General features: G+C 39.7%; 1 protein-coding gene across 2 annotated transcripts in view; it reads left to right on the top strand.

The window, feature by feature from the left end:
• diaph3 (diaphanous related formin 3) overlaps positions 1–11,857 on the top strand; it is a 474,403-nt gene extending 462,546 nt beyond the window's left edge. For both annotated transcript variants that reach the window (XM_033022314.1, XM_033022313.1), the window contains one exon: positions 9,680–11,857. In XM_033022314.1, the coding sequence (XP_032878205.1) occupies positions 9,680–9,939 (260 nt within the window). In that variant the 3' untranslated portion in view covers positions 9,940–11,857. The remainder of the gene's footprint in view (positions 1–9,679) is intronic.
• Positions 11,858–22,210: the final 10,353 nt, after the last annotated feature.

Below are 22,210 nucleotides of genomic sequence, written 5' to 3'. Positions count from 1 at the left end.
AACAATCCATTGTTAGCTGTTTGTTGGGTGAGAACGGGAACCTTGTGCGACTTGGGTGGGGAAGGGATGGAGAGAGAGGGAGTGCAGGGGTTACTTGAAGTTAGATAAATCAATATTCATACCACTGAGTTGCAAGCTGCCCAAGCGAAATATGAGATGCTGTTCCTTCAATTTGTGATTAGTCTCACTCTGACAATGGAGGAGGCTTAGGACAGATAGGTCAGTGTGGGAATGGGAAGGGGAATTAACGTGTTTGGCAACTGGGAGATCAGGTATGTCCAGGCGGACTGAGCAAAGGTGTTCAGCGAAACGATCGCCCAGTCTACATTTGGTCTCGCTGATGTATAAGAGTCCACATCTTGAACAACGGATACAGTAGATGAGGTTGGAGGAAGTGCAAGTGAACCGCTATCTAACCTGAAGGACTGTCGGGGTCCCTGGACAGCATCAAGGGAGGAGGTATTGGGGGTAGAGGTTGCTAGAGATATGCCAACTGCTACAATTGCAGCCCTAGCCATTGAATTACGCATAAACTGTTGTGTTTCTGAATGTAAATTGCTGCAGAACAGTTATTGGAAGCCTACTCCATTGTAACAATTGGTGGAAATTGAAAATAGTCTTGAAAAACAAAAGGCATCAGTTCCATGACCAGGTGGCCCAGTTTCAAATGTTGCCATAATGTCAAGAACAGGAATAGATGGTTGTTATACAACAGCAAGGGCATTGCTTGAGTGACAATAGTTGTATCACAAATACTATCATTCCAATTTGTGCTTCTTGGTGCTTGAGCAATCCTTGTGATCTGTTGAATTCTAAACTGCCGTAAGACTCTTGAAACCTCTTTGAACCATAATGTCTTTGAAACATGATGTCTGCATTTACTACAATGCCTTTTGTCGAACTTTCTCTGTTATCTCTTCAAAGGATTTAATAAAGGTGCTGAAGCAAGACTTTAGCTTTTGAAGTTTCAAGTTTCCAGATAGTTTTCTTTATTCTCATTTATTGGAGCTCTATCTTTTTCCCTTCCAATGTTAAGTTGTCTGACTAATTGTTCCCTGGAGATATTTTATATCCTTTCTTAAAACTAGCATTTAAATTCTCTAACACTGCACTTTTTACTAAAGAATTAGTTAATGCCGAACAGATTCCTTGCTATTACTTAGATTCATTTAGAATCCATGGATGTAAAACTCTAATCTCAGAATTTAATCATTTTTAATTTCATCAATCGAAATGAAATAAAGTTTGATGAGTTTATTTCGTTTTTCTTCAGTACTGTTGTATCATTTGACTATGTTAATCATAAAAAGCTGTTTGATAAATTGAGTCAAACAGGAGTGCCTAAATACATTGTGAGAATTCCGACTTACTGGTATGCCTACCAGACTATGCAAGTAAAATGGGGCAATAGGGTCTCAGCCCCATTTGGGGTTAGCAATCGTGTCAGACAAGAGTGAATTTTGTCCCCAGACCTTTTAAATCTTTATATTGATGATCTGTACAACCAATTGAAAGCCTGTAATACTGGGTGCATGATTGGTAATACTTTAGTGAACTATATTATGTATGCAGATGATCTTGTGGTCTTTAGCCCATCTAGCGCTGGTCTCCAGCAGCTCCTTACCATATGTTCTGTGTATGGTCTGGAACATGATATTAAATATAATGCTGGTAAGAGTGCTGTTATGATCTGTAGAAACAAAGAGGATAAATATCTAAAATGTCCTGATTTTTAATTGTCTGACAATAATCTTAGTGTCTGTAATAAGGTAAAATATCTTAGACATTTTATTCCAGAACAAATGACAGATGATGAGGATATTTATGGGCAATTGCATATACTGTATGTACAAGCGAATATCCTCTTACGCAAGTTTGGTGTGTGTACAGATGTAGTGAAGATGTCTCTGTTTAGAGCATATTTTACACCACTCTATACATCACACCTGTGGTCCAATTAGAGAAAAACAAGTATAAGAGACTCAAAGTAGCGCATAATGATGCAATGAGAATACTGCTGAAGAAACCTAGATGGTGCAGTGCAAGTAAAATGTTTATGGCTGCAGGAGTCAGTACTATACAAGCTATCCTAAGAAATCATATGTATAAATTTATTTGCAGGATTAATGACTGAAAACGAAATTATGTTGGTCTTATCAAACATAAGGTCTAGTACTACACGCTACCAATCCCAGTTGTGTAGGACACTGATCTTTCTTTTTATTCTGGATTTCAAACCATGTATTGTGTTTTTGTATATAATTTATGATGCTCAAAAGTAATTTACTAAGCTTTTATATGTATTTTATGGTGTTTGTATATGCAATGTATTCTATGTAATGTCGTCTTTTATCTGGACCTTGAGTCTGAAATAAAAGTTTAATAATAATAAAATAATAATAATAATAATATCATGTCCATGATGCAATTCATTGGTCAATAGTGAAGCTGTTATTATTTAATGTTTTTTGCCACTTTGTTATCACCAATTTTGTATTGTCCTGACCATTTCTTGCATCTCTCTCAGCATGTCCTTCCCAGCCCCACCCATTTCCACATTCCACAGAGACCGTTCCCTCGACAACCCCCTGATTAACATCCCTTCCTACCCAAACCACCCCCTCCCCAGGTACTTTCCCTTGCACCGCAGGAGATGCAGAAACTTTCCCTATACCTCCTCCCTCAACTCCGTCCAAGGACCCCGACAATCCTTTCAGGTGAGGCAGAGACGAGCACCTCCTCCAACCTCATCTACTATTCCAGGTGTGGACTCCTATATAACGGCGATACCAAGCGCAGACTCGGCGATCGTTTCGCTGAGCACCTCACTCAGTCCGCCTAGACCTACGCGATCTCCCGGTTGCTAAATACTTGAACATTCCCAAACTGACCTTTCTGGCCTGGGCCTCCTCCACTGTCAGAGTGACACCAAAACACAAATTGGAGGAACAGCACCCCATATTTCGATTGGGCAGCTTACAAGCCAACGGTATGAGTTTTGACCTGCAATTTCAAGTAACACTTGCTTTCTCTATCTCTCCATCCTTCCCCCATCCTAGTTCTCTGATTAGTTTCACTGTCCTTCTGATTAAACTTTACTGATTGTATGGCTCATTGTCACCTTCCCTTCAGCTAACAATGACCATTCTACATTTTCCTTGAACTTAGTCCCCTTTGATCTCTTGTTTTCACACATTTCCCTTCCAAATCTCTGACTCCCTCTCCCCTGACTCTCCGTCTAAAGAAGGGCCTCGCCCCAAATCGTCACCCACTCCTTCTATCCAGAGATGCTGCCTATCACGCTGAGTTAATAGACAATAGGTGCAGGAGTAGGCCATTCGCCCCTTCGAGCCAGCACCGCCATTCAATGTGATCATGGTTGATCATCCCCAATCAGTACCCCGTTCCTGCCTTCTCCCCATACCCCTTGATTCCACTAGCCCTAAGAGCTCTATCTAACTCTCTTTTGAATGTATCCAGTTAATTTGCCTCCACTGCCTTCTGAGGCGGAGAATTCCACAAATTCACTATTCTCTGTGTGAAAAAGTTTTTCCTCATCTCAGTTCTAATTGGCCTACCCCTTATTCTTAAATTGGGGCCCCTGGTTCTGGACTCCCCCAACCTTCCTGCATCTAGCTTAATCCCTTAATAATTTTATATGTTTCTATAAGATCCCCTCTCAACCTTCTAAATTCCAGTGAATACAAGCCCAGTCGCTCCATTCTTTCATCATATGACAGTCCCGCCATCCCGGGAATTAACCTTGTGAACCTACGCTGCACTCCCTCAATAGCAAGAATGTCCTTCCTCAAATTAGAAGACCAAAACTGTACATAATACTCCAGATGTGGTCTCACCAAGGCCCTGTACAACTGTAGAAGGACCTCTGCTCCTATACTCAACTCCTCACGTTATGACGGCCAACGTCATTTTAAATGATTGTGGTACAATTAGCTTTCTTCACTGCCTGCTGTACATGTATGCTTACTTTTAGTGACTGATATATTTGGATACCCAGGTCTCGTTGTACTTCCCCTTTTCCTAACCTGACACCATTCAGATAATAATCTGCCTTCCCGTTCATGCCTCCAAAGTGGATAACCTCACATTTATCCACATTATACTGCATCTGCCCACTCACCCAACCTGTCCAAGTCACTCTGCATCCTCACAGCATTCTCTTCACAGTTCACACTGCCACACAGCTTTGTGTCACCTGCAAATTTCCTAACGTTATTTCCATCCAGCCTTTCAACTTTGTGCTTGCAATGGCTGATGCATTTTCACCCTTGATTGCAAAGTTAAATTTTAGATGAAAAGTTAAATCATCCGGTTGTTCACAGGTCCAGGCCTGTTAGCGGTCTGTGAACAATTCCATGTTGTGGGACAGTTATATCTGATATTTGAGCCTCAATTTCACCCAATCCTATGGAATCACAAAGGACATATAGTCACAGAAACAGCATGGGCAGAAGATCTGGTTGTATAACGTCTAACCCGGTGCACGTTACCACAACGCCCTTATGTTCTAACTTGTACCACAATCATTTAAAATTATCATATATTACAAAGGGGTTTCAATGTTGGTTTAAATTTGATCAAGCTTGATAAGTCAAATGCAAATGTCAACAAATTAAAGATTGTTCAAAATCAAGCAAATATGGTTTTTTCTTGCATTAGATTAAAGGAACAATAATGACAAAAGAGAGATGTCCAGCTTTTCATTTGCTTGAGATTCTTTTTTAAAGACAGTTGTTTGATTAGTTTAGATTTGTTTATTGTCATGCACACCAGAATTTATATCCCTCAAACTACAGACGTTGCTTTGGCCTGATATGGAAGGTAGTCCCATTGATTTCTGTGGAGGAAAATTGTTTGTTGATCGTGTTTCAGTTTTTATTTTTTACCACATTTTTCAGTAGATCATTTTGAATTTGGTTTAAAATGTTCCTCAAAGTCAGAATGATTCAAAAGCATTCATGATTTTCACAGACTTAATAGTCAACTGAGCCAAACACCTTTATTTAGCCTGGAAAACAAAATGCTACAGATACTGAACATCTAAAATTAAATTAGAAAATAAGAGATAATTGGGGATAGTAAGGAGGGTAAACGGTGTTATATGAAGCAGAGAACTGTTAATGTTTCAGATGTTGCTTGACCCGCTGAGTAATTGCATCATTTTCTGTTGTGATCTTGGATTCACTTTCTAACTTTTTCTCAGCAGGTTTGTGGGCAAGGCTTTTCCTGCCATTTTATGTCACAGCAAGCTTTACATGGCTCTAGCTGATGAGAAGATTATTAGCATCATCCAGATTTAGACTAGGGAGGGGAGGCACCCAACCCAGTAAGGCAACTGCAATGTTTTGTCATAGGCCACCATGAGCGTAAATAGTTCCTTACTGCAAGTTTAGAGTGTGATGTTTATGCCGATAATAACCTATGCCTTTCAGCAGCTTCAATCAACCCCTTGCCAACATGTTTAATGGTGAGGTAAATGTGAGGCTTAGCAGTATAACATTCTGAACAGGGATGAGTGTGCTGGCTGTGGGTGTTTATCAAATTACTTTGAATATTTTTGTGATTAAACTGACACAAATAAAGGGAAGAGAGCTAAATTATTAATGTTGGACATAGAAACATAGAAAATAGGTGCAGGAGTAGGTCATTCGGCCCTTCGAGCCTGCCTGATCATCTAGAATCAGTACCCCGTTCCTGCTTCACCCAATATCGCTTGATTCCATTAGCCCTAAGAGCTATATCTAACCCTTTCTTAAAAACATCCAGTGAATTAGCCTCCACTGCCTTCTGTGGCAGAAAATTCCACAGATTCACAACTCTCTGGCTAAATGGCCTACCCATTATTCTTAAACTGATCCCTGGTTCTGGACTTCCCCAACATCGGGAATATTTTTCCTGCATCTAGTCGGTCCAATCGTTTAATAATTTTATATGTTTCGAGAAGATCCCCTCTCATCCATCGAAATTCCAGTGTATATAAGCCCAGTCGATCCATTCATTGTTGCTACTAAAGCTGAGAGTAGTTGCATTTTACCTTATAGGTACCTTAAAGGAGATGAGGAGGAATTCTTTTAGTCAGAGGGCAGCAAATCTGTGGTATTCATTGTCACAGAAGGCTGTGGAGGCCAAGTCAATGGATATTTTTAAGGCGGGGATGGATAGGTTCTTGATTACTATGGATGTCAGGGGTTATGGGGAAAAGGCAGGAGAATGGGGTTCGGGGAGAGATAGATCAGCCATAGTTGAATGGCGGCGTAGACGATGGGCCAAATGGCCTAATTCTGCTCCTATCACTTATGAACGGGGACAGGTGAGGCTAGATGCATAAGCTGCCGTATCATCGTCTCCAAAATTAAAATAAAGTAAATTTTCAATTTAACAGGCTCCTGCATGATATCAGCTGACCAGCTGAATCGCTTGTTAAAATTGCTTTCTGACCAGATTGGAAGTCTACATTAATCATGTATGAAGTCCATTGTATAAAACAATATTTTGTTGAGCTGATCTCTTGTGTCCTGGCTTCGGTTAACTTAGAAGGCAGATCACCAACCTGATTTTGAGGCACGGTAATGTTTTCATGCTGCCGTATATCCAAATGGAGACACAAGAGACTGCAGAAACAAAGTGCTGAAGGAAGTCAGCGGGTCAGGCAGCATTTGTGAGGGATCGGTTCATCTCCCTCCACAGATGCTGTCTGACCCACTGAGTTCCTCCAGCACTTTGTTTTTTGCCATATATCCAAAACAGTTATGTATTATAGAAAATGCAGTTGTTATCTCTTCTGATCTTTATTACATGCATCATTATCTAAATATATTGCAGCTGATATGTGCGCACTACCAGTTTTTACAAAATGTATGAATTTATTGTTTTTTTACGTTTGGTGATTATTAAAAACATGTAATCTGTCTATTTCTTTAAGTTGAAGCTAATGTCAAAGAGTTTTGCAATATGTTACTGTGATAATTATATATTATGATAAAGATCATAACTTTGCATCACAGCATTCTAATTGTTCCAACTAATTCTCTAAATTTATTACTCCCGTGTCAGATTTTTAAACTGGAACTTTATTGTTTTCACCTGTCTCCAATGGGAACTTGGATTTGCGATGCAATCTAATTTTCTGGGTTTATTCTTGTTTAGTCATTATAGGTGCAACTTTCAACCTAATGCTCTTTGTATTTAAATCCAATTCTCTCTGCTATTTGATATTCTAATATTTTGAAAAGTGCCAGTAGATTTCTGCATCCTTTCTGATGATGTGATGAAAGTGCCAGATTTGTCATAGACAGTAAAATAGCCATTTTCTAAACAATTTCAAAATGTATTAACATAAATCTTATTTTTTCAAAACTGCATGAGGTCAACAAACTGTGTGTTCTAACTTTTAAAGGACCTTTTGATATTTTAATGATATGGCAAGTACAGCAATTTATGAAGACTTGAATCCATTAGGTCAATTTAAATTTTTTGTATTTTAATTGTTGTCTGATGTTTAAATGGTCAACAATATCTTTCTATGATGAAGTTTTTTGGGCTGTCTATCAAACTTTGGTGAAATCTTTTGCAAATTACCAGTGAAATTAGGCCCCTGTAGAGCTGACGAACCTAGAAGCTGCCAAAATGGTTCAGTGATTTAATGTTGGTGTCCCACAGCTTCAGATGTAATCAGCAGATGCTCCAGTATTAACATAAATGTTTTTCTAACCTCAGCTGTCGGAGAGGAATAAAAGCTTCCTATCTGTTTCTGATCAAATTCGTTTTGCTTGCTTTTGCATAATTAAAGTCCCTTGATGATGCCTAACCTTTCTTTCTAATATCAAATGTTGGTCCAGGCAAAATCTATGCCAGTCTGAACAATCAGCATGCAGTATGTGAAGAGAAATTGAAATAGATTTTATACAGTCTACACAATAATAATTAGCATTCTATGCATGAATTGCAGAAGTGAACAGCATAATGTTATTTTGTTCTTCCTCTACAATAAGCAAAGTGCCATTTCATAAGGTTGTTTTGTTTTTTTCTTGCTAATATTTTACTGCTTGAAAAATTACATATCCTAAGAAAGTCTGAGTAATAATTGTAGAATCCTGCAATTAAATTATCTTCAAAATGCCAAACAGAAGATTTTATTTGAAAATATCTGCAAGAGTCCAACTGGCTACTTTGCGCTGGCATTTTAAGGACATCAGAAATATGCTGGAATAGGCCATGTAGCCTCTTGAGATTTTGTAATGTCAACAACAATGCTGTCATTTTTAATATTATTTGTTCAATCAAAATCAATTGAATACCTCGTTGGAATTATTGATAATAAATCTTCAAAAATATAGAGATTCCTTCTTTAATATGTAAATATGCATGAGCACACTGGAACACATGTGTGTTTCCTTCCTGCCTGAATACACTTTAATAAGTGCAAAAAGGAGGGCTTCACTAATGTTGTGAGGGGAGTTATGCTACAATATACTGGCAGATGGCAGTGCATTACAGTTCAGCATTTTATGCTGCTACCCCAAACCCCTTTATGGCTAATGCTTGCTCCCACCAAAAAAAAGCGACTGTAATATATTGATAGCTGGCAAGGCGATGGGGTTTTGGGAAATACATTTATTTATTTCCTTCTGGTTTAAAGGTGATCATGCCGCAAAGGTTTGCCAAGATTATCCAAGCTTCTGAGTAAAGTACTCATCCATCACTGCACGGTCATTTCATGACCGTGCAGTAAATATCTTCAGCAGAAGCCTTTTAAAGTACAAGCTGTTTTCTGTAGAAAATTTCAGCTTTCACATAAAACATACCGTCATGAGTGGCTGCTTTCTGTTCCAAAGTCATTACTATTTGGATGATAGAACATCTTTCAGAGAATAACCAAAAACTTTAAATGTCATGTCAAGTTTGTTGAAGCTGTTTTCAGGCTATGCTGAAGGTTACATGAATATGGAGTGTCCGTTTTTTATAGTTGAAGATGTGAAAGAGGATAATTCATAATGTTTGTTAGATGTCTGCAAGCCGGCAGATAAAATTTCTGTCTCTTGCTCCTATGGAAAGTCAATCAGCCAACGCCATTTAATCATTAACTGTACAGCTGACTGCTACAGGAAGTGTGATAAGTCAAGATCACTGTCACCCATTAGTAACATGCTGCAAATATATCTGATAGATAGAGAATGGATTATGTATCAAAATTAAATTTTGCTTTTGTTAGATGTCCAACCTTTTAAGATTCAAAGGCAAATCTTAAAAACCTTGCAGTTGCGAAACAAATGATCTTCAGTTGCGGAGTTATGTTTGTAAGTTGGTGCTATCACTGTTTTATTATGTTCATCCTATCATATGTCCACCATATTCAACATGTAGATGTTAGTATAGAGGCCAATCAATTTACCAGAGGAGCATTTTTGCAGTGGACGCATGCTCTTGCGAACCACTTGATGAGGGGCAAACCTCTGAAATAAGATAATCAGATTTGTGATATCAACCCTCCACTCAACTGGTGATATTTAATTGACATTTCATCTAGTTTATGTCACGTTTACAGTTTTCTTCCCTGCTGCATGCATGCTGTTTGATCCTAATTGCTTTGCGTGTTTTTTTAAAAACGTTGAACTCAGTTCTGCGATTTAATATCCCTTTAAATTATTTCTCATTGCAGAAAATCAAAAGGCACAAATGGAAAGGTCACGTTCTCGCCAGAATATCCTCTTAAACGCAACAAGAATTCCAAACGGCAAGGAGCTCAGTTATGAAGTAGAGGCTCATTCATCTACCGCAAGGAGCAAGGTTGTCAGAAAAAGGGAGGGACAAGCTGTTTTGGACATCGGGGAGAAGGAAAAGAAAGCTATTTGTTCCAGTACTAAGAGTGATGCTGTTCCTGAAGTAGAAGCTCTTCTGGCTAGGTTACGTGCTTTATAGACCTGAACTTAACACAGATCTATTGTACCAAAAACCTTAACAATGTTAAAGTCACAATTACATCAAGCAAATGGCTCCTGTCAAATACAAATTCCCAAACTATTGGTATGGACACTTTGTAAATTGAGAGAAGCCAGTAAATGGCTGAATTTGAGATGAAAGAATAAGAAGCCATTTTCAGTATGGGGAAGCAAAGCTGCAGGATCTTGTGCCTGTCTGCCATTATTGTGTCTGTCTTGCTATTATTTATCCTATTTATCTGGGGAAATCTATTGATCATATTTATCTGGGAAATCTATTGATCCAAATTGACTTCCGTTTTCCTTGCTGTTTTTACAGGATCTTGTTTCAAAATCAGATAATGTTTTAACTATTTACAATGTAACTCATTGTGGTTATTTTCAGAAAATCAGCAAGATTTCAAATTGGACAATTTATATAAACTTTCCGCATATCATTTTTAATTTTAATCACTTTTAAATCAAATACTAAACGTAATTCAACTGCAATGGTGAATTCTCCAATACATAATCATAAAAATTAGATAGGGGACTAACAGCACCTAAAATGTGAACAGATGTTTCGATTGTTTAATTACTTGCTTCATAGTGGAATATATTTTGTTTTTAACAATGCTGGTCTAGGCAAATACTGATTAAAAACCCAATATAAATAGGACTGTACTTTTTTGCCACCTATCGCAACAATAATTCTCTAAAATATACATTATAGTAGGTTGCATGTTCAGTAGGGATTGCACAATAGAAACATGTGCCAAAGAATATTATAAATGCTTAAAATTGCGTTTAAAACATGATTCATATAACAATCGTAGAAGAGTGTTCTCTAAAATATTTATATATACCTTTACATATACAAAATATATTCTTTATATTCATTATTTCAGGTCATTTTAAACTGATTGGTGCAACTTTTTATTGTTAATTTTTAAAGTACTTTTATTGTTTTAATCAAAAATATAAAAGCATCCAAGTAATTTGGTTCAAAGCAGTGCAAAATGCTGCTTACTATCATTAGATAAATGCCTTGCTATCGATTACAATTTGATATGTAAGGTAATTTGTTTCCATATATTCCAAGTTTGCTATGTGTTACATCTGAAAACAAGGATTTTTCCTATTAGTTTTCTATTCATTCGCTCCATGTCCTTCCTGAGTTTGTACACACGTTGTTTTTCATAGCAAGCATGCTGCTCATCTCTCCTTACACTGTCAATTGATTATCATCCACGTTTCAGGAACGGTTTTGATGAGAAGAAAAAAGTACATTTGCATATATTATGCAAATTAATAAAGATATAAGAGTGCCTGGCAGAAAGCTTTAAAAACTGCCCTTTGAATTTGGGTTTGTGAATTTGGGTTTGTTTGGCCCAAATGGTATACCAGCACTAAATGTAGAACCAAGGAACTGCAGATTTTGGTTCACAAAATAAGACAAAGTGCTGGAGTAACTCAGCGGGTCAGGCAACAATCCTGGCGAACATGGAGAGGTGATGTTTCAGGTCGGGATCCTTTTTCAGACTCAGACCAGCACTAACATGTAACTAACATAATCTATTTCAAACCATTGATGTGTTTTGTATAGAATTATGCTTTTTTTCTGTGATTAGCATTGCAAACAAATTTCATAAGGAAATGTAATATTTGCATATTATTCCAACATTTCTTGCAGTAAAACATATATAAATACACTAATAAGATCATTTGTATGTGCACCATTGTAAAATAGTCTTGGTAGACATTTACAAGATCCAAAGATATAAGTGCATTGCTTGCTGACCTGATTTCCTGTCTTAATTCCTAAATGTAATGGGTAATAGATAATTTAGTTGATTAAGCAACAAGGAATATTGTGTAGAATTTATATCATTCTTTGAAATAAACATCAATTATATGACTTTAATTTCACAGGATATATATCAACAGTGATAAAATAGAAACATTAACTGGATAAATTCCAATTCCTCTTTTGAGTAACAATTAGCAGTTAAATAGAGGTTTCTTGGTCTTTTCTTTCAAAAATTAAATTGACATTTTCATTGCAAAAGGCCTTTTCCACATATTAATAACAAATGAAATCCTGTTCCTGTCACATTTAAAAGATAAAGTGAGCTATATTCTAGTTTCAGGTAGGTTTCTCTGAAACACCAAATAATATTGTCTTTAAACTGGATATATCACAGCCCATTGCTTTATTAGATCCTTTCATTATTGTCCATCTTGCCAAAAGCATCAGAACAGATGAATACTTATATTTACCATGAATGTTTGACTACATTAGTTAATTAGCAGAATTAAGTTGACTATGACTGGTGTTCACCTACTCGCAGATAAAGGTGTCCTTCGCTTACTCTGAATACTAAGGACCATATCACGTCCAAAAATACACCGATTTTGGTAGGAGGCAATACTGTACTCTGGTCTTCTCTGATCCTAAAAGGCGATTCTGAGGGTGAACCCCACTGGTATATCAGCTAAGGCATTACTACAAATTGTCATCAAACTACAGGATCAGAGAGCTCAGCCAATTGGATCTAGACAAACTTACAACTTTAGCACATTTATTGACTAAATCATAAGCAATTTGGCCCTAGCTAGGCTAAATCAAATGCAATTTAGCCCATTACAAATACTAAATATCATGTATTCGTTAATGTATTGACATGAAGATTTATAATATGATCCATCGTATATTTTGTTCAAGATTTATTGCTTTGAAAGGTTCCAAAGGGAAGATGCTTAAAGCTGATTTTTTTCAATCTTGCCTAGTGTTCATATTACACCAAATGTTAAGATGAATAGTATAATAATGAATAGTCAGCATATATTTCAAAGGGGAAAATCCGACGTCTAATATTAAAGAGATAACATAGTGTATGATGATGTAGCAAATGTAACTTACCTGAATTTTTTAAAGGCTTTCAGTGAGGTACCCCATAATAGAGTGGTACATAAAGATAAAAAATATAGCGTCGAGAACCAGAATGAATTGCCAGCTGAGTTCAATGCAAGAGGCAGAGGAATATAGACCAAAAGTGTCCATCACTACTGAGGGTGTCTCAAGAAATTAAAGGATGAATTCTAAGAGACTCTGTAAGTATATTAAGAGCAAAATGGTAACCAGGGAAAGATAAGGCCGCCAAAGGATCACTGTGGTTTTCTATGTGAGGAGCCACAAGAGATGGGTGAGGTTATCAATGAATATTTCTCATTTGTATTTATCATGGTGAAGGTTATGAAAGCTAAGGAATTCAGTGAAGAGAACAGTGATGTCTTTTAAACATATCCACTATGGAAAAGGGGTGGTTTTGGTGATCTCTAAGCACATAAAGGAGGATAAATCCCTAGGCCCTGGCCAAGTATATCATAGCAAATTGTGGGAAGTGAGGTAAGAAATTGCTGGAGACCTGGCAGAGATACTTACATCAATTTTAGCCAGAGGTAAGGTACCAGAAGACTGGAGGGTGTTTAATGCTCTTCCTTTTTTTTAAAAGAAGTGATGCAAGAACAACCCAACAACAAGCCAGTGAGACTAACATCAGTGTTGGGAAAGTCACTGGAGGGAAGTCTGAGAGACAGGATCTACCTGAACTTAGATAGGTATGGATGAGTCAAGTTACGTTTATTGCTATATAAGATACAGGTACAATGAAAATCTTGCATGGAGTAGCATCACAGGCACGTAGAAACAGACAAACACAAAAACAACATACAAAATACATAAATTACAGAAATTCTGAACAACAGTGAAAGGAAAAAGACAATGCAAGAAAACAAGACATTAATGCAAAACATGTTGAAAACTAGACCAAGGTAATGCAAGGTCCATATTGTTCCACTGGTGAGGTAGGATTAGGGTTGTGCAGGTCAGTTCAGGAACATGATGGTTGTTGGAAAATAGCCTGAATCTGGTGGTGTGGGACCTAAGGTTTCTGCACCTCCTCACAATGGGAGCAGCAAGAAGATGGCATGACCTGGATGGTGGCAATCCTTCATGATAGACCTTCTTGAGATGCCACCTCTTGTAGATGCATTTTTTGTTGGGGTGGGCAGTGCCTGTGATGGACCGGGCTGAGTCCACCAATCTGCAATCTCTTGCGTTGGAATAGCCATGCCAGACCAATGTGAAACCAGTTGGTATACCTTCTTCCATACATCTGTTGAAGTTTGTCAGGGTATTCCGTGACATGCCAAATCCTTTTAAATTTCTTTAAAAAAGTAGAGGTGCAGCCTTGCCTTCTTTGTGGTTTTGTTTGTGTTTCTATTATGTGCTGGGCCAATGACAAATTGTCTGACTTGTTCATGCCCAGGAACTTGAACCTGCTAACTCTCTCCACCGCTGACCCACGAATGAAACCATATTCACACTCTATAATACCACCCACTTTAGTGTCATCTGCAAACTTACTAATCAAATGTGTTCTGATACGTTCTCATCCGAATCATTGATATAGATGACCAGCACCAAACCCTGAGGCACACCACTAGTCCTAGGCTTCCAGTCCGAAAAACAACCATCGATCATCACCTTCTGTTCCCCTTCGATGAAGCTAATTTTACTATCCAGTCTGCTATCTCTCTTTGGATCCCATGTGATCTAACCTAGAGCAGCCTACCATGCAGAATCTTGTCAAATGCCTTGTGAAATCCATATATACAACGTCTGCAGCTCTGCCCTCATCAACCGTTTTGGTGACATCTTCAAAAAACAGATTTGTGAGACACGATCTCCCGCATACAGTATGTGGTTAATGATAGCACACTTTGAATATTGGGTGCAGTTCTCGTCATCTAGTTATAGGAAGATATTAAGTTAGAAACTAGGACTTGATTAAACTTAAGATGCTGTCTGTGGCTCTGGTTGCCATATTATAACAAGGGTACCGAGGCACTGGAAAGAGTGAATGGACTACTGAGGTTTGATGCCAAATATATGAGGACATATCTGGAAAGGGTGATCAGACTGAGTCTACTTTCTCTTGGGGGAAAAACAGCTGAAGGAGTGGCTGAATAAAATTCAGTTTAGTTTATTGTCACATGTGCCAAGGAACAGTGAATATCTTTTTGTTGCGTGCTATTCAGTTAGCGGAAAGACTATACATGATGACAATCGAGCCATTTATAGTGTATAGATACATGATAAGGGAATAATGTTTTGTGCAAAGTAGAGCCAGTGAAGTCCGATCAAGGATAGTGTAAGGGTCACCAATGAGGAAGATGGTAGTTTAACACTGCTCTCTGATTGTGGTAGGATGATTCAGTTGCTTGATAACAGCTAGGAAGAAACTGTCCCTGAATCTGGAGGTTTGTACTTTCACACTTTTGCCTGATGTAAGAGGGGAGAAGAGGGAGTGGCCAGGGTGCGACTCATTCTTCATTATGCTGCTGGCCTTGCCGAGGCAGCGTGAGGTATAAACAGAGTCAATGGAAGGGATGTTGGTTAGTGATGGTCTGGGCTGCGTCCACAATTCACTGCAATTTCTTGCGGTTTTGGATGGAGCTGTTCCCAAACCAAGCTGTGATGCATCCTGATAAAATGCTTTCCAAGACGCACCTGTGGAAGGTGGTGAGAGTTGTTGGGGACATGCCAAATTTCCTAAGCCTTCTAAGAAAGTAGAGATGTTGGTGTGCTTTCTTGGTCGGTGCTTCAAAATGGGTGGTCCACGAGAAGTTGTTGGTGAAAGTGACTCCAAGGAATTTGAAGTTTTCAACATCTCTACCTCGGCGCCATCAATGCAAACTGGGATACGTATAATGCTTCACTTCCTGAAGTCGATCACTATCTCCTTTATCTTCCTGACATTGAGAGAAAGATTGAAGGTAGACAAAAATGCTGGAGAAACTCAGCGGTTGAGGCAGCATCTATTGAGCGAAGGAATAGGTGACATTTCGGGTCGAGACCCTTCTTCAGAGAGAAAGGTTGATGTTTTGACACCAGGGCACGAGGTTCTCGATCTCCTTCCTGTACTCCATCTCATCATTATTTGATATCTGACCGACAATGGTGGTGTCATCTGCAAATTTGAAAATTGAATTAGATTTGTACATGGCAGCAATCGTGAGTGTACAAGGAATAAAGAAGGGGGCTGAAAACACAACCTTGTTGAGTATTACCATAGAGAATGATTTGTTCCCTATCCAAACTGATTGAGGTCTGGTGGTCTTGGTCAGGAAGTCGAGGATCCAGTTGCAGAGATGAGTGCTGACACCAAGTCCCACGAGGTTAGTGATAAGCTTGGACGTGTTAAAAGTCTGTGTAAATGTTCTCCGGTCTGTTTTATGTGGGGGGAGAGGGGGGGGGGGGGGTCGGGGGAAACTTTTTTTCAGTTTCTTACCTTGACAGAGATGCAATTATTTTCCGGGTCGCATCTCCGACCAATCTGTGGCCTACCATCGATGGAGCTGGAGGCCTCCTCGGACTGACTTTGGGCCCCACCGGGGGGCGTTGACTTAACATCGGAGCTGATCCCTTGCCTGGGATCGCTGATCCCTTGCCTGTGGACTTTACATCGGGAGCTCGCAGTCTTGGTAGAGGCTAGTCGGGAGCTTCAACGACGCAGAGGTCCGACCAGCCCTGATACGGGGTTCGATCGCTCGGCGCGGGAAAGCTGACATCCCCCGATGTAGGAGCGGAATGCCACAATGCGGAGGGCCGACCACCGGCTACGAGAGTCAAGATCGTCCTGTCAACGGAGGGCTCGAGGCCCCAACCGCGGGAGAGCATAGAAAGGAAGAGATTTGAACTTTTTTTCAACTTCCATCACAGTGAGGAATGTGGAGGAGTGACTGTGGTGGATGCTTATGTTAAAATGTATTTTGTATGTTTCGTTGCATTTTATTGTATGACTGACTTGGCAAATTAAATTCCTCGTATTTGCAAAACAAACTTGGCTAATAAAGTATTATTCTGATTGTGTTTCTGACATAATGTTATTGGGAAAAGCCTAACTGAAAACCATCACAACATATCAGTCGCAAAAAAAGACGAGAGAATTCAGGAAAACCTTCTTGGCCCAGAACACACTTGTACTGTGGAGCTTACTAAAGGGAGTTTTGAGAGACAAAGGAAAAGGGGAATAGACGCTCACTGATGGGTTTAGATGATGCAGGATTGGAGGAGGTGCAAGTGGCACAAAATGCCAGCATGAACTGGTTTCTGTGCCAAGTACCTCAGTTAACCTATTCTCTTTAGATGCTGGTGAAAAGGAAAGCTGCTCTTAATAACTTGGCTGCATTGAAGTGGTGGATTTGCTCATTGCCAACATTGGTTGGCTGCTGAACATTAGTTTACAGGGATTTTACGCATCCAGCAGTTCTATCATTGAGCTTGCTGAACAGTCAATCATGCAAGAAGTTGTTAACAGGCAGCAAATCAACAGGAAAACCTCAATTTTATGATTATATTTTGTCATAATTTTTTTTAAATATTTACGAAATACATGATTAAATACTGATTTCAGCATTAAATTAAAAACACTGAGAAATCCATAGGTTGCTGTACCAGCACGGTAGCTAGAATAGCCATTGACATGATAGGCATTGTCAGTAGTAAAACATAATTATAACTAAATTCTGGGCACGATAGGGTTAGGGATAGTATCTTTACACATTTACTGTGAGCTTCGCACTGTAAACCAATGAATCAACATAAGTAACGTTTAGTTTAGCGTTCTGATGCTACTTGGAAACAGTCCCTTCAACCCACCGATGACAGAAGCCTCCTCGTGGAAGCGACCACGCGATGCACCCTGTGATGCCTCGGGCGACAATTCTGTTAACATGTCCGACGACAGAAGCCAACAGCGAGCTCCATCGTCTGACACACAAGCGAACGAACCGACTCCGTGCTGTCATAAGTGATCACCCATAAGCTATTTCTATCCGACACTCTAGGGGCAATTTACAGATGGCAATTAACCTACAAACCTGCACGTCTTTGGAATGTAGGAGGAGACTGGATCACCCAGAGAACACCCACGTGGTCGCAGAGAGATTGTACAAACTTCACACAGACAGCACTCAAAGTCAGGATTGAACCCGGATCTCTGGTACTGCAAGTCAACAACTCTACTACTGTGCCACCCACTGTGTCTTCATGTAGTTCTTCATTTGTCCCCGAAGCAGTAGAGAGCCATCATTGGCTGTGCAGTATAATTTCGGTACGTCATGAGTCTGAAGAATGGTCTCGTCGTTCCATCTCTCCAGAGATGCCGCCTCTCCCGTTGGGTTGCTCCAGCGTTTTGTGTTTATCTTCATGTTTTCTAGGCAGTTTCCATTATTGATCGATTATCTTGGGAAATATGAAAAACGAGAACATAGCGCTTAGTTTTAAAAAGAAAATTGTATTATGTCTGTGAGCAGAAAACAAACTACGAGAAAGTCCGCAGGTTAGGTAACACCTGAGTCGAGGTCACGACCCGTGACCCGTACTGTTGCCACGCAATGCCAACTGGAGTACACGGGATGAACTACAGGTAAGCACTTACCATGGCTTCCAGTGAAGCGGGCCCGTCATCTGCCCCAGCATCCGGACTCCACGCTGACTGGTTCCACACCCAGCGGACCCCGGGCCGTCTATCCCAGCGGCCGGGGGTGGAGAGGGGGGATACCGATGCAGCGCCGTCAGTGACTCAGCGTGGGCGGAGGGACCAGACTGTCCACAACTCTGCTGCAGCTGATGAGGACATTGCTGAGTGGTTGGGGAGGTGGGGGGGGGGGGGGGGGGGGGGTTGTCGGTGGGGGGGGAGTCTGTGACTCTGGATGGGGGGAGGGACCAGACTGTCCCCAACTCTGCTGCAGCTGACGGGGAAGTTGCCAGGTTTTCGTCCCCGTGTGTCCGCTGATAGGAGCTGTGGCCCCGCTCTACCCGGCCCCGTGTGGGCGTTGCCGACCCACAGCCCGTGACAGTGCGGCCCACTGAGGGAGATGGGACGGAGGGTGACCGTGGCCGGACAGCGCTGACCCTGGGGGGAGAGTAGGGCCTGTCCCGAGGGTTGCGCTCCTTCGGCCGCTTACACCTTGGTGCTTGGGTTCAGAGCAAAGTTACTAGAGCATTTGGTTCAGAGCGCTCAGTCAACCTCCACAATTATTTACAGCCCAAAAATTGACCATTTCGGCGGTTTTTAACAGATAAGAAAGTATGCCTTTCGTGTGTTAACAGTGTATGCCGGAAGCTGCAAAGTCCTCCAGATGGATTGAGCTGCCCCGTGCGTCACGCCCTTTGACCCGATGACCTTACGTGTAACCCCCCTATAGACAAATTATGTTTAGGGTCAGGACACTTCTTCATGCATTACATCGAGGAGTTTTAATGTAATTCCCTTGACAGGAGCATCTGAAGACTGGATTTGCCTCCCCATGTGCAATGCAATCGGAAATGTTTTTGTTCTTTGTTGCAAACAATGAATTGGTGATTTTTTTCTTATATGTTTGAACAGTGCAAGGTGCTGTTAACATGTAGATTATCCAACAACATGGCAGTGAAGCGATATCCATGAATTATGAATCATCCACCATTTGTAAAAACAATATCTCTTTCTTAACTTCATTCTAGTTTGCATGAAGTTTCTGCATTTCCACATTCATTCTCCATTAACTAGTCCCATTAATACTGATTAGGAGAGAGAAAAATGGCTTCTGTCAGCTTGAAATGAATAGTAGAGGAAATGGGCGGATATTATGAAAGCCATAATGACAAAATCATTGTAAAAATACTGACATCATAATTTATGCATTGTGTAGTCACACATTTAATGTTTTTTAAAGAATGTAGCTAAGATAGCAGATAATGAACAATCTAGACATGGTATATTTACATTTCAGAAGGCATTTGATTAAGTGATGCACTAAAGGTTATTGCACAATATTGGTCATCTTGAAATTGGGTATAATCGTATTGGGAACTGGTTAATGGGCAGAAACCAATGTGAGAACAACTGGGTCATATTCAAGTCAGTAAAATGCAACTAAATAAGTTGCTAGGAGCAATGTGAAGACCTATATTAATGAGTGGAATTATGGAACCAAGCATATTCATGTAGGGTAGAATAATATGGAGGAGAAAAAGAGATTGCAAAACAATATAGATTTGCTCATTGATTGGGCAGTGCATGGTAGATTAAGGATAATGTTTAAAAAAGTATGAATTCATTCAGTTTAATGTGAAGAAGTAAAAGCCCAAAAACTGTTTAAAGATCTGAAATTTATAATTATTAGTGCAGGAGGGAACTGCAGATGCTGGTTTACACCAAAGATAGACACAAAATACTGGAGTAACTCAGCAGGACAGGCAGCATCTCTGGATAGAAGGAGTGGGTGAGACCCTTCTTCATAATAATAAATATTAGTGTTCTTTAAGGTTTTGGTTGCAGCACATATGGCACTATTTTGCTCTATTTAAGTAAACAAGGATATAATAAGAGTGTAACAAAATATTACTTAATTGAATTCTGGGATGATCAATATACTCTAGAGATTGAATAACTTGGACATAATACTATTTTAGAAGAATTGAGAATAATCTCAGCAAAAGTAATTAAATCTTAAAGGAAAGTTGCTGGATATCCCTTTCCTGCCATGTTTCTCAATATGATTGTCACATTAAAGGCACCCTGCACTGTTCAAACAGTATTTCCAACCTTATTCACTTCACACTGCCTCAGCAAGGCTGCCAGCATAATGAAGCAGTCTCAACCCAGACACTCCCTCTTCTCCACTCTCCCATCAGGTAAAAGGTACAGAAGTCTGAAAACAAATACCTCGGGGACAATTTCTTCCCAGCTGTTAACGCGCAACTGAATTGTCCTCACATTAGCTAGAGTGTGGTCCTGACCTCCCATCTAGTCCCTAATTGGAGACTATGAACTATCTTTTATCGGACTTTATCTTGCACTAAATGTCGCATCCTTTATCTACGCATTGTGGAAGGCTTGATTGTGATCATATATAGTCTTTTCTTTGACTGGATAGCACACAAACAAATGTTTTTCACTCCACCTTAGTACATATCGAGTCATAGAGGCATACAGCGTGGAAACAGTCCCTTCAGCCCAACTTGTCCACTGACCAACATGCCCCATCTGCAACAGTCGTGTACACTAGTCTACACTATTTCTCACTAAACCTATCCTATCCATGTCTGTCTAAATATTTTGTAGACAATGTAATAGTACCTGCCCAACTATCTCCTCCAGCAGCTCATTCCATACATCTATCACCCTTTGTGGTACAAAGTTGCCCCTCAGATTCCTGTTAAATATTTCCCCCTTCACCTTAAACTTATGTCTTCTGGTTCTTGATTCCCGTATTCTGAGTCAAATAATACATTTACCCTATCTATTCCTCTCAGGACCAATGGACATGACAGTACTAAACTAAACTAAATGAGTGCATACTGATAAAAATATTAAATAGTTTATTATAGTTTGTTAAAGCCTTTTCAACTGGTGGAAATGAATCATCCATTAAGGAAATCAAGTCATGGCAGGAAAGAGGTGCTGGTGATCAACTACAGTATGTACTGTACACATAAGCAAGGAAGTAAGGCCATGTCATTCCTGCTTCATTATGTTACATGCCTAATTCACCAAGTGGGTGCCTTTTTAATAGTGGGATAGTTATTAATGTCACTAACTAATCTTGTTGAGAAAGTGAGTGAGTCACATTATTTTGGGTATGAAATGTTTCAATTGTTTCTTAATTTCAGATTTTATTTCTGTTTTTCATTTGACATGAATTAGCCAATTTATTATTAATCCTTCTACTGTTTACTTTTTAAATCCTTTAATTCAGTTGGTTAAAGACATTGATCTGCAATGTCTTGGATACCCTGTACCCTCATTGCTCTTTTGTAAAGTTGCACTTATGGAAATGCTATTGATTAGTAGGACTGGATGTTACAATCCCTATGATTTCACTACAATTGACATTCTTGGGTATGACCACTAGGTGAATTTGCTAACAATCAGACACATCTTCAGTTATGTACCTCAACATCACTGGGTGTTTCGGCCTTTTATCACGAGACACCCTCAGTCAAGGCAGGTCCACCGCAGGGTGATCAGACCTGGGTGTGTGTCTTATTGTTAGCCTCTAGATGGTCACGTGGCAGCCCAGACAGCATCTTTCCTCTTCAGCCACAGCCAGTGACTGCTCCGTTCGGCGGCATTGGCAAGTTATTTTATTACCCTCCTTGCTTCCTGCCCTTTGACTCATACTTCCCTCAGGAGCCTTGCGGTGGCTACAAAGCCCCT

Source organism: Amblyraja radiata, chromosome 6, assembly GCF_010909765.2.
Source record: "Amblyraja radiata isolate CabotCenter1 chromosome 6, sAmbRad1.1.pri, whole genome shotgun sequence".
Taxonomy (NCBI): Eukaryota; Metazoa; Chordata; class Chondrichthyes; order Rajiformes; family Rajidae; genus Amblyraja; species Amblyraja radiata.
This window is presented reverse-complemented; position numbering and strand designations above follow the sequence as displayed.